At 37.0% G+C, this 13,299-nt stretch overlaps 1 protein-coding gene across 8 annotated transcripts in view; it reads left to right on the top strand.

The window, feature by feature from the left end:
- NEO1 (neogenin 1) overlaps positions 1-13,299 on the top strand; it is a 224,933-nt gene that overhangs the window by 56,562 nt on the left and 155,072 nt on the right. For all 8 annotated transcript variants that reach the window (XM_074296256.1, XM_074296255.1, XM_074296254.1 and 5 more), the window contains exons 3-4: positions 8,343-8,618; positions 9,798-9,951. In XM_074296256.1, coding sequence (XP_074152357.1) covers positions 8,343-8,618; positions 9,798-9,951 — 430 coding nt within the window. The remainder of the gene's footprint in view (positions 1-8,342; positions 8,619-9,797; positions 9,952-13,299) is intronic.

The following is a 13,299-nucleotide window of genomic DNA, read 5'->3' as shown; positions in this document are numbered from 1 at the left end:
AATTATCAGACAGGTACTAGTAAGTTTTTGAGGCTAGATGTGAAATCAAGTCTTCCTGACTCGTGGTCTGGTACTCTATCCACTGTGCCACCTAGTTGCCCTGAAATTTTATATATAAAATCCTTAATCAGATTTTGAGGACTTTTTACTAAAACATCAGGCAACAAACTGCTAATCAAAGCCAGCATTTCTATCCATGATACATTTGGAAGTCATTCATATACACATATCCTAGTTTTTAGAGAAAACAATCTAATACTATTTATTGCATTCTCAAAATGTATTATTCCATTAATTAGATAACTTTTACATTACATTTTTGTCATATTACTCTATCTAATTCTACCCTTTGGAGGATGTCATCTCTTTTATAATTTGACTACAAATAAAGATGAAAATTGTAAAGCTGTTTATACATGCATCCTATTATAGTAACTCAAACATATTCCGGTATCAATTAAATAATGGATTTAATATTGTAATTACAAAACTTCTGTCCTGATTTTATAAATGTAATTTGAAAGGAAAAGGGAAAATAATTATAATAATATCAAGACTTGTTCCTCTTAAAGCACAGATTGACCTGACATACATAACATGGGAAAAAAAACTCTCTTAGTTGTCTTTAGTTTCAAGTACATATCCTATATGACAATTAGTAAAGTTCTATATTATTCATAGGGTGTCAAAAGCCTGGTTAGTATTAACCAGGTGGGGAAATTACCTGTTCAGAAAAGAAATGTCACTGTGGGGAAACTGGGCCAAGAGGACCCTACCTTTAGCCACGCCAAGGTTGTCCTTCAACTTTTCCCAGGTACAGGCATCCATCTGTAGCAATTCTTAGACTGTGGCACATGCCATTTTCTACTTGCCCTGTGGACTATTGGCTCATATATTCATTCAGTGTAGCTTTCACATATGCACCATGTGGAAAACCTTACTCTAGAGCCATTGACATCTCAATGTTACCATAAGCTGTCTCTTGATATCCCTGTCTCTAGCAACATGACTTAAAAACATTTTTTTTTCTTCAAGTATCTGATGACCTTTTTTCTTGCCTCTCATATTTATTTCTTCCTTGGTAATCAATTGTTGGGTAATTACACCCATCATGGTCTCCACATTTCTTAGTGACCTTCAATTTTTAATTTTTTGGAAACCATGGCATTCTTTGGTTCATGACCATATATCATCACCAGAAGAATACTATTGTTCAAGAGATGAATCCTATTTCAGAGAGAAGTTAGGCATTAATTTTTTTTAATTACTGTGTAGTTTTCCAAACAGAATCCAGCCTTTTGTTTTATCCTTCCTGTTCAGTAATAGATTAAGCTCATTGTCATTTGTACTGCCCAAGCTATAAGAACTGTTGTTCCAGCTCTGGGAGTTGTCTCCAACTATATTTCATAGTCTGAAGAAAGGCTAGTTTTTAAAAAATATATCTGGTATTTCTTGTGTTATATACTTAGCCCAAGCTGTTTTGAGGAGTTAAGGATTTCATTTAGGAGCCTCTGCAGTGTCCTGGGCCTTGATTCAATCAGCATGAAGTTTTCTGGAAACAAGAGCATCTAGAAGAGCATACCAATGATCTAAAACCTGTCTTCTGTTTGGAGTCTGTCTTGAACATTCTGTGTTAATTATCAGAAGATTGTGTAATCTTTCCCTTGTCTTATAAGGAGTCTTAAAGGACGTATAAGCTGCTTGAGATCATCAATTATGCAAACCTGCTTATTCCTTCTTCCTGCCTCATCCAGGATGCTTGTTTGCATTTGTGTTTAGTTGTGGTTTTGTTTGTTTTTGTTTTTTTAATCTGCTGTTATTATCTCATTGTTTTGAGGAAATCCCTATTTAGGAAACAAGGCAAATTGATAAATCATCTATAATTTTTTGTAGAAAGCTGCTTGGGGCACTGCATAGTTTCTGTAATCATAGCAGTTTCATAGGTCAGAGACACAATTTACGATTTTAAATTTAGATCTGAAGGGAGCCTTAATCACTTTTTTAAAGAGGGGAATTTAGATCCGAAAAAGCTAAATTTGCTCCAGATCATAGTAAGTGACAGAGCTAGAATTTGGACTCAAGGTGTCTGATTTCATATCCAAAGCTTTTTTCACTGTGCCTTGCTTATCCTAACTTCATTGGCAGATTTCTGTTTATGATTCTCATAATTTTTTTTTTAGAAACATGGAAGGATAGGCTTATGGATTAGCACATATTTTTGTTTATTCACCATTTTTTCTAGTAAGATCTGAAAATTTCTCCCCAACCTTTGGTAACCTCTTATTTCATATCTTGAAAATCTATTCCACTTTGACCCCCCCCCCCAGACTGTTACCTTGAGCCAAGGATGTCTAATCCAGCAGCTCTTCTCATTTTTGTTAGAGACTGTGACAGTATTTTGATAAGAGTGGCTCCACTGTCTTTGCAAAAGAGTTCATCATAAAAATATTTGCATCTTTTTTTTTTCTTAGCATGCATTTGCCTTCTTTCTATCCTTAAGTGCCCATAAGATAATTTTGCTTATTGAGTCTTCTGACAGTCTTTCTATATGTAAACATGTTCTAGTTCTCCATTGTCTTATAGGGTGATATTATCAATAATCTTTCACCATCACCCTCTGCAAGATTTTACAAATGATTTTATTTTCTAAACCATTGTTGCTCTTCACTGCTAGAGCTCTAGCTCTCTTTTAGTCAGAACACTAAATATTTCCTGATTTGTGTTTCCTTTTCGTTTTTCTTCCTGTGTCTCTAACATCCTCAACTAAGTGAATTAGATTCTCATCGCAACCTGTGGGCAGGGACTTTTTTGTATTTCTGGTTGAGCATAGCTTTCCTTAAGGTCCTTCCCTAAAGACTTACACTTCAAAGTTAGAGGCTATGCCTCCTGAGTTGTTCCCTCTACATCTAATTACAGGCATTATTTCCCTTCCATCTTCTTCATAGCCTTATCAACAGCCTTATTCTGGAGGAACTTCTGTCTTGGACCCTATACTTTGGGTTAGTGACTGCCTCTTAGAGACCATTGTTCTTCAGTAATGACTCTGACCACCTCTCTACAGCCTCTCCTGGAGCTTTGATCCCTGGTCTCTTGAGTTGCCTTTCTTCTCCCTCTCTTCTCTTCTTCTTCCTCCTCCCTCCTCCCTCCTCCCTCTTCCCTCCTCCCTCCTTTCTTCCTCCCTCCTTCCTCCCTGATTCCTCCCTTCTCCCTCTTCCCTCCTCCCTCCTCCCTCTTCCCTCCTCCCTCCTTTCTTCCTCCCTCCTTCCTCCCTGATTCCTCCCTTCTCCCTCCTCCCTCCTCCCTTTTCCCTCCTTTCTTCCTCCCTCCCTCCTCCTCCCTTCTTCTTTCTTCTTTTTTTTTGAGGCTGGGGTTAAGTGACTTGCCCAGGGTCACACAGCTAGGAAGTGTTAAGTGTCTGAGACCAGATTTGAACTCGGGTCCTCCTGAATTCAGGGCTGGTGCTCTATCCACTGCCCCACCTAGCTGCCCCCTCTAGCTGCCCCCTCTTCTCTCTTCTTAGTTCTGGAAATGGGAACAGTAGATGGTCTCTTCCATTGTTCCTGGATGGCTTGTACCCACCTGTAATTACCCTGTGATGGCATTCTAAGGCAGCTAGGAGACAGGAATAAAGATGAACCGAGTTTAAATCCAGCCACAGACACTTAGTAGTTGTGTGACCATGGGCAAATCATCTCACCTATTTGCCTTCATCCATTGGAGAAGGAAATGGCAAACCATTCTAGTATCTTTGCCAAGAAAATCCCATGGACTTTATGGTCCATGGTGTTATAGGACAGAACAGCAAGAGTGGCTCACTCACAGTCCATGTCCCTTTCAGGATCAAAGTGCCTCCTTCTAGCCAAGATTCTCCTCCACCGTTTGAATGTAAACTGTTTGAGAGCAGACTATCTTTGCTTTTTTTTTTTTTTTTTTTTTTTTGGAGGTGGAGGGTGGTTGTCCCTGCTCTTAGTCAACCTGCTTGGTATGCTTAAGTGTTTATTCATTTATCCATATGATTTTAGAAAATGATGATGCTAGTCTGTATTGATATTTGTACCAAATTTATTGTTTAATTATTCTCATTAATCTCAACTATTAAATGAAGGAATGCTGTGAGCATATTTTATGTAGATTTTAGCAACATTTTTGATAAAGTATCTCTACTATTTTTGTGGCAATGATGAAAAAAATATGGATTAGACAGTATAACCCACAGAGATTCTGAATTAGTAGGATAGAAATTAGTTTTTAATGTTTCAAAGTTAACATGTCCCAGGATCCAGTGAAATGCTGCAGGGATTTGTGGCTGGTCCTGTGTCATTTAACATTTTTATTAATGATTTAGATAAAGATTTGTAGATGATATGCTTATCGGATTTGTAGATGGCACAAAGCTGAAAGGAATACCTCCCCAGAATAAGGATCTAAAAGGCTGAAGCATGGGTTAAACCAAATGAAATGAGATTCACTCAGGATAAATGTAGTCTTATAATTGGATACAAAAATACTAACTTCACAAATATAAAATGGGGGATTCATAGATAGACAGCAGTTCTGTAAAAGATGTGAAGGGTTTTAATGAACATTAAGTTTAATGTGAGACAGCAGTTTGATGAAGCGCCATAAAAAGTTAATGCAGGCTGGGGCTTTATTAAGTGGAAGATCTTTTAGGAATGAGGAAATAGTTCCACTGTTCCCTGCTCACATCAAACTTCATCTGGAGTATTATGTTTAGTTCCGGTCATTCTAGTTTAAGAAAGGCATTCATCATCTGAAGTGTCCAAAGGAGGGAAGAGATTGTGAAGGGCCTTGAGTCTGTCATTTGAAGATTGTTAAGAAATAGAAAAAGCTTAAAATAGTGTTGTTCCTTTTTTGTCTGTCTTTTAGGAAGCATAGTGCTTAGCAGCTGTTATTTCAGATCTCACACCTGTGTACTTCCCACTGGGACTTAAGCAAATCTGCTAGCATCTGATGAATGTTAATGGGTATCTTAGGGAATAGGGAAATAAAAGGGAAAGCTTTTTTATCTCTCAACCTCCCTAGTGACACCTTGACACCTTGACATTCAGATACTTATTTAATGATTATTCTGACGGAAGCTTTCTTCCCCTACATTATTAAATTCTCAGAATTACTATCTACTGTTAAATCTCTGTCTGATGAGAACTGAATATCTTAAGGACTTTTCCTTCATTCTTTTTAATGTAGGTTTGCTTAGGTTACATTGTCTGGATTTTCACCTGTAAATCACTCCTTTCCTTCATTTCTTATTACAAAGAATTTTTTAAAAAAAGACAAAGGGAAAAGAGGAAGCTAGAGAATAATTCAGCAAAGCCATTGAAAAAAATCTGAAGTTATATTTTTTGTTTCATATTTGTATAATCTCCCTCTGGGAGGAGGAGTTTAAGTGTTTTTCTCATATCTTTTTGGGCTCAAGCTCATTCTATGAACTTTTGCAGTGTTTATTTGTTGTTGTTTTGTGGTTATTTTCCTTTTTCTTGCGTGTTGTTGTATATATTGTTTTCTTTGCTCTTTCGTTGGTCTGCCTACTTAACTTTACATTTGTTTGTGCTTTTCTGTATTAGCCATGTAATTTGATTCTTATAGCACAGTAGTATTTGATTACAATTCATGTGCCACTATATATTTAGCCATTTACCTACTTGATGGATATCTACTTTGTTTCTAATTCACAAAATGCTATTAATCTTATTTTGGTGTATATACAGCCTTTCATTTTGTCGGTTACTTACCTGGCATGTATCTATAGGAACAGAATCTCTGCATTGCTATAAACATTTTAGCTATGTATTTGTTAAATTCCAAATTGCTTTCTGGAATGTTTGTACTAATTTATAGCTCTACCAGCAATGCATCATTGTGCCTATCTAACCTCTTTTCTCCATTCTTTTAGTTTATGGGATTTTTGTCCAGTATGAGGTTTCTGTTATGTTTGATATTTACATATATTAGATGCATTATGCTTTATGTAAACTCCTGACTAAATTGGTGTAAATATCACTTATAACTTCATATAATGGTTGTAACATGCTTTTTACTCTTCTCCTGGCTTTGCTTTTGACTCTTCAGGCTTCACAACCTGATTCGAGGTTGGATGGTAGAGCAACTGACTCCTCCCAAAGCCTTCCTGCTCAAAATGCAGGCAGCTACATTTTTATCAGGTGCTCTTCTTAGTTTCTTCTCTAAGGAATATCATCCTCTCTCCTTCCTGGGGGAGCACAATTTATCTCTTCCCCCTTTTTAACTTCCTTTTGTGTTGACTTCTCCCATTTGGTTTAAGCTCCTTGATGGCAAAAATGTGCTCCCCTCCTTTTTTAAAAATTTATATCTTTAGCACTTAGCATAGTGCCTCTGCACATAGTAGGTGACTAATGAATTCACCATGCCCTAGCAGCCATCTCACTCTTTGCACCAGTGGCTCTTACTTCCAATTAATGAGTTATTCATATAACTTCCATTTTTGAGAAAGTACCCAAGCCAGCCACACTCACTCCTTCAGCCCTCTCCCAGCTCTCCCTCCTTAATGATCTTCTTTGGGAGCTTTCTCTCCCTCTCCACTCCTGTTTTGAGCTCTCTTTTTATGTGTCTCTTCCCCATTACACTGTAAGCTCCATGGATACTGGGACGATATTTCTTTTTGCTAACATTTATATCCACAACTCTTAGTGGGCACAGAGGAAGCACTCAATAATTGCTTGTAGACCATAAAGGCTTCTAAAGCATCAGTTGTGGTTATATGCATTCAGTTTCTTGTTTTCCTGTCCAAGGGAGAATAATTTGTCTCTACCCGAGTCCTCTTGCACTGCCCCAGCATGGAAGGAAGATGAGTCTGTGCTTAGAGCCGTCTGTGTGGGGGGAGCAGCCGCCAGGCCGGAGACTTTGGAGAGGGGAACCTAACTGTGGGCCCAACTGTGGACCTGACCATGGGCCTGACCATGGGCCCGACCAGCTCCTTCCAAGAGGCTTGTCTATCAGAGGTTTGGCCATTGAGTTCAGAATTAATTTTGGCCACAACTCGTATAAAGCACATGGCCAAATCCTCCCTCCCAAACCCTTAAGTCTGTGACTTTTTTCCCTCCATGCCAACCTTGTTCTCATGGATCTCACACTTTCCTGTCTTTGAGTAGGAAGGCTGCAGTATTCTGTTTCTACCTCAATTTGAAAGTCCACTAGATGAATAGTGTGTAAGGCAAGGTACTTGGAGGGAGGAAAAACTGAGTTTAAATCCTGCCTATATTACTTAGCAGCATATGACCTCAGACAAGTCACTGTACCCACTCCTGCCTCAATAAAATAAGGCATTGGTTGGATTTGATCTCCAAGGTCACTTCTAGCTCTAGGTGGGGGACCTTAAAAGATGCTTCTGTGAATGCTCTCCACTGTGTTTACTTGCATTTTACAAGCATTGCCTCCATTCCTTAGGTGTTCTCAGGCTGTTGGAGCCTTGGCATTGCCAAATCACTATAACTGCACTGATCAGATCTTTTTGTCCACATCTCGTTTGTTCCTTTGAGGCTGTGTTCTATTTGTTTATTACCCATGTTTGGCATATTTATCTTTAACATTCTGAGACCACCTCTATAATTGTGAATTGACCCTCTGGTGCTCTTGCTTGTAGTCCCTGATTTCATTAGTTCTTTTTGGGGAATTTTCCCACTGTAAGTTCATTTTAATTTTAGCTCCCTCTTGTGTAGATTACGCTTGCTTTAGGTTAATTTGGGATTTTAAACTTGGAGTAGAGAGGACCTAAGAGAAATTAGATAGTTTGCACTCTTTTCTGATCCAGCTGTTTACTTCTCAAGTTCTTCATTTTGTCCTATTATGTTCTTATTTCTTCTTTATACTCTTTTTAATATTTTAAATACTGTAGTCCATGACTCGTTAAAGAGAGTTAGTGATAGAACTGGTAGCCTACCTAAGTATCAAAGGATAGAAGACTAAGGCAGATGGAAGAGTAAATTTTGTCTACGAATAAATATGCAGAAGAAACTGCCTCTACCATTACATATTGGCACCTGCCATAGAATTTAAAGATTTACAGAGTCTCCTGAGGTACTGGGAAGCTTAAGTGATTGTTTAGGGGGTGTCACATGGCCAATCTGTGACAGAGATAGACCTTAAGCACAGTTTTTCAATTGCAGAGGCCAGTTCTCTCTGTGTAGCCTCCATGCGATTTATTTATCATAACAAAGCAGTTCTATTTTATGTTTCATATGAATTTTAACATTTTTCAAATATTTTTTGTATTCAAGGGATGGCACTACGTTTCTGAGCATTGAATTAATGACTTTCATATTTATTTCCCTTCCCATCCCTTTTAGGTCTTCCCAGGTTTGTCAGTCAGCCAGAATCCTCATCAGTCTATGCTGGAAACAGTGCAGTGCTCAGCTGTGAAGTCAATGCTGATTTGGTCCCTTTTGTGAGGTGGGAGCAGGATCGACAGCCACTCGTTTTGGACGACAGAGTCATGAAACTCCCAAATGGAGCTCTGGTTATCAGCAATGTTACAGAAGGAGATGGAGGGCTTTATCGTTGCATAATTGAAAGTGGTGGACCGCCGAAGTACAGTGAGGAGGCTGAGCTGAAAGTGCTTCCAGGTATGAAGTTGTTTCATATATGTCTGTTCTTGTCATTTTTAAATAGAGAGGTCACTGTGTTCTTTAGAATGTGGATGTTTGGCTCATCTGTGGGAAAATATAATTTTCCATCTTTGCAACAAGTCTTGGTTTACAACACTTTTAAAAGGAGCTTCTATATGGCACATCTTCAAGTCAAACCTTATAGTAACAAATAGTCAAGTTCAGTATTATCCTGTATGCTTAGGCTGCTTCAGTGTCTACTCCTTTCCTGATGCATTTTCATAACAATACTCCCTTTCAAGGAGTTTGATTTCAGAATCCAGAAAACTGAAATTAGCTTTGTGGAAGTTCCTCATTTGTATATTTCCCTATCTTCCTATTTTTGTAGATTTATAAAAGATTTTTGTATCCTGGCTTCACTAACTGATACAATGAGCTTATATACAAATATAAAATATATGTAAATGCTTGTTGAATGGTTGATAATAGATGAATGAAAATAAAAATGATTTCATAATATATTAAATATATTAAAATATGATTAAAAACTAAATAAAAAATTTTATATTTTATTCACAATATGGGTGTTATTGCTGGATCTCCCATGATTTACCAGGGGAAATATAGAACATGCCAATAATATAGGTTTTGTCCTCTGCACAAATTGATGCTTTGATTGGATATCTGAATTTAGTAATGTTCTTCTGACCCTCTACCAGCAGCTACTGTGAAACTTTTAATATAACTTTCTCTTGATCTCTGTCTACCTCGCTTTCTCTCCCCTAATCCTTGTGCCATGGCCCTCCACTCACATTGTTGCTTGGAATGCCTTACTAAGCCACCTTAACCCCAAGTTATCCTTTCTTGTACTTCCTTTGACACTTTGATTATTGCCATTTAGCACATCCAAGCTAGTGTTTTAGTTTTGTGCACATCTTTCCCATTAGATTGTCTGTTTCTTGAAGAACAGGGCTGTGTGTTAAATATCTTTATGTTTCTGTGATTCACACAGTGTTTTTCATATTGTAGACAATATTTTTGAATTAATTTGTTGAAATATATTTTCATATACACACTCTTGCTGCTTAATGTGATAATATTAGAATTTAAAGATATAAATGGAATTCAGTAATTGGGTGTTAAGGAAATGGCTTAAATTGTTAATTGTTAATCGTCCCTTATTTTGGAAACTTTTAGATCCTGATATTCCATCCAGTTTGGTGTTTTTGAGCCAGCCTTCTCCACTAATCAAAGTTATTGGGCAAAGTGCAATCTTGCCATGTGTTGCATCAGGAGTTCCTACACCTGTCATCAGATGGACAAAAAATGAAGAGACCCTTAATCCAGAAAGGTAAATAGTAGCTGGTTTAAACCTTTCTACAACTAAATTGAGACTAAGATTCATTTTGATCTCATTACAGACTTCTATTATGCAACATTTTAAAATCTTTGTGTTTGCTATGTCTGATAAGAATTGTAGGGTAAGAAAGAAGAACATCTAAAATGTGAAAAAATGACTCATTAATCTTGTATTCTTGCATTAATATCCATCCTGCTTTAGAATCCATTCACCAACCCACATGCTTACAGAATTTTGACCAAACTGCTCTGTCCCTCTTCTTCTTAAATTGTTAGCCTTCTTTAAAGCACGGATTCCTTCCCTTTTTTTACATGGACACACTGATGCTCTAGAGAAACGTATAATTCCCTTTTCAGAATACTTAATGCATAAAATAATACATTAGATTACATAGGGATCCAATTATGTTCATATACAGTTTTATATTTATATGTATATTCAAAGTTCAGGGATTCAGGGTTAGGAACCCATGCTTTAAATTCTAACTCACAAACCACTTTCTACATGAAAACTCCTTGATCAGTCTTGACCTTTTTCCTCTCAGACTTTACATAGAATCAGAAATTTCCTCTCCCTAAACTCTCTAATTATAATATCGGCATATGCCCTAGAAAATAGAGTTTATTGATTCAGGGTAGGGTGTGTGAGTGATATGGTCAATCCTTATTCGGGAACATCAGGTTGGTAGCTGAATGGAGCAATGGACTGGAATGGGGAGAGACTTGTGCCAGGGAGACCAACCCGGGGGGCTTTTGGTGTAGTGCAGGTTGAGGTGATGAAGGCCCACCCTATCAGAGAAGAGAAGAGTTCTGATACAAGAGTCATCAGGGTTTGACGAGGTCTGGGGGAGGAGGGGGTCTGTCCTGGTATCTGGGTGGTGAGCCTATGAGGATCACAGGAAAGAAAAACTTGAATCCATGTTTGTGAGTTTTTCCAAAGAAGCAAAGGAGAGAACAGGCAAATTGAGAATAAAAGTAAATGTAAGTGAAGGACACTGTAGGAGAAGAGGAACTAAAGTCACATTATCTATACAGTACATATCTATACAGTAAAGCACATTAATCTCAAGAGCAGCATATTTCAAATGATTTAAGGATTATTGACCTTCCTGAAAAACATAATAAATAAAAAAAAAACAGAACACCATAGTGCAAGATATAATAGTGTAATGGGGAAGAGACTAGACGACACATAAAAAGAGATCTCAAAACAGGAATGGAGAGGGAGAGAAAGTTCCCAAAGATCATTAAGGAGGGAGAGCTGGGAGAGGACTGAAGGAGTGAGTGACTGGGTACTTTCTCAAAAATAATAATAGCATAGTGCAAGAAATCAAAGAAAACCAGAAATCCTGAGAATAGGGAAATGGGATTTTTTCCAAGGGGCAGGACAAGTGTCAGGGAACAGGTAGGAAATAGAGAAGATTATGTCATGTGCATGATTTAAGTTGGTATAAGATTGAAAGGAAATAGTTCTCTCATCTTTCAATAAACAGAGGAGCTGCAAGATAATCTATAAGATAGCAAAGAGGGATTTAAAAAGGAAGAACTAAAAAGAGATCTTGACTTGGTAATCATTACTAAAGAATATTCTTATGGAAGGAGACATACTTTTCCTGTCATCTTAGACAATCTGAGAGGTGTGTAGTGGTACCCCAGAGTAGTCTTAATTTGCATTTGAGAGAAATACTTTTTAATGGGAAATAGGGACCTTCAATTGTATCTTATTTTCAGGAACTTGGTGCACAGAAGTGCCTCTATGGACACTATCCTGCTTTAGGAAAATGGTAATTGGGGCTTTGTGGGCAGCATCAATCAGAATGTGGAAGTATGTGGTCTAGAGAGAAGATTCTACTATTGACTCAAAAAAATTTCTAGATGGGAGAGGCTCTAGTAGTGGTCAAAATAAAAAAAAAGCACAGGGAAATGGCTGCCATAGTGAGGCTTCTGTCCTCACTTCCATTTTTTTTTGTTTGTTTGTTTTGTTTTGTTTTTTTTTGTTTTTTTCTTCAAAAACAGTTATTGATTATTGGCTGCTTTTTGACTCACTACTTCCCTTAGAAATTGATAGTCCTTAGAGTCAGGCATAACAGAAAAATGAGAAGAAAGAAGGGGAAATGTGATCTACAAGGCAGTAATACTGCAATTGTTTAGAAGATGGAATTTTATTTTTTAAATATATTTTTATTTCAATAAGTACTTCCCAATTGCTTGTGAAATGTTCTTAAACATTAAATTTTTTAAAATATTAAATTCCGAATTCTCTCCTTCCCTCCCACCCCTTCCCTGCTCATTGGGAAAATAAGGAATATGATATAGATTATACATGTGAAGTCATACAAAACAATTTACATATTAGCTATGTTGCAAAAGAAAACATACCCAAACATATCAAAGAGAAAAAAAAGAAAAATATGCTTCTATCTGTACTTAGCATTCATCACTTTTCTCTTTGGAGGTGGGATAGAATTTTTCATCCTGGATCCTTTGGAATCGTCTTGGATCATTCATTGTTTTAATCATAATAGTGAAAAATTTCCCATTTGGTCATTGTTTTAGCATTGCTGTTCTGATGTACACTATATTTCTAGTTCTGCTCACTTCTCTTTGTATCAGTTCATATAAGTACCAACCACAGTAAATGAAAATTAAACATTAGAAAATATTTAGATGAAGAACATAAACAAGAATTAAATGAAGAGTAGAGAGTTAAATTTTTCCTTAGAGAATAAATCATGTAGTGATAAAAGCGTTTGGAATTTGGATTGAAAACATTTTAAAATCCATAAACATTTGGCACTATAATCTTTAGGCCTTTGTATGTTATAGCAATATTCTTCAAATATGTCTGCAATCTAATTGATGGAGGTGTTTTTCTGATGGGGTAGATTGTAAGCCATCCATACCTGCCCAATTCTGGGTTGCTCTAGTCCATGTCTTCCCATTTGCTCTTTACTGGGGACCATTCTAGAGGATTTCTTCACTTTATCTTGAGGTTGTACATAGAATGGAGCAATTCGATTTTTTACAGTGTCATCCTTAGTTCTTTCTGTATGACCAGCCCATCTCTTCTTATCATATAATTCCTGAATGTTGCCTCTTATTTTTGTTCTTTGTAGTTCTTTGTTACCTATTGCAGTCTGCTCGTGCTTATCTCTCCATTGCACTTTGTGTGGTAGCTCATTTTTATTTCTTCCGAGGGAATTGTATTTCATTCCTTGGCTACCATAGAATAACACTGTTTGAATATTAGTATTTTTTTAAATGAAGTACTGAATCTTAAAAGGATATACATATGGTCAACCAACAGATATTTATTGAGCAACTAGTATTTTAAAGGAAC

Source organism: Sminthopsis crassicaudata, chromosome 2, assembly GCF_048593235.1.
Source record: "Sminthopsis crassicaudata isolate SCR6 chromosome 2, ASM4859323v1, whole genome shotgun sequence".
NCBI classification, from domain to species: domain Eukaryota; kingdom Metazoa; phylum Chordata; class Mammalia; order Dasyuromorphia; family Dasyuridae; genus Sminthopsis; species Sminthopsis crassicaudata.
Note: the sequence above shows the minus strand (reverse complement) of the source record. Positions and strands in the feature narration are given on the sequence as shown.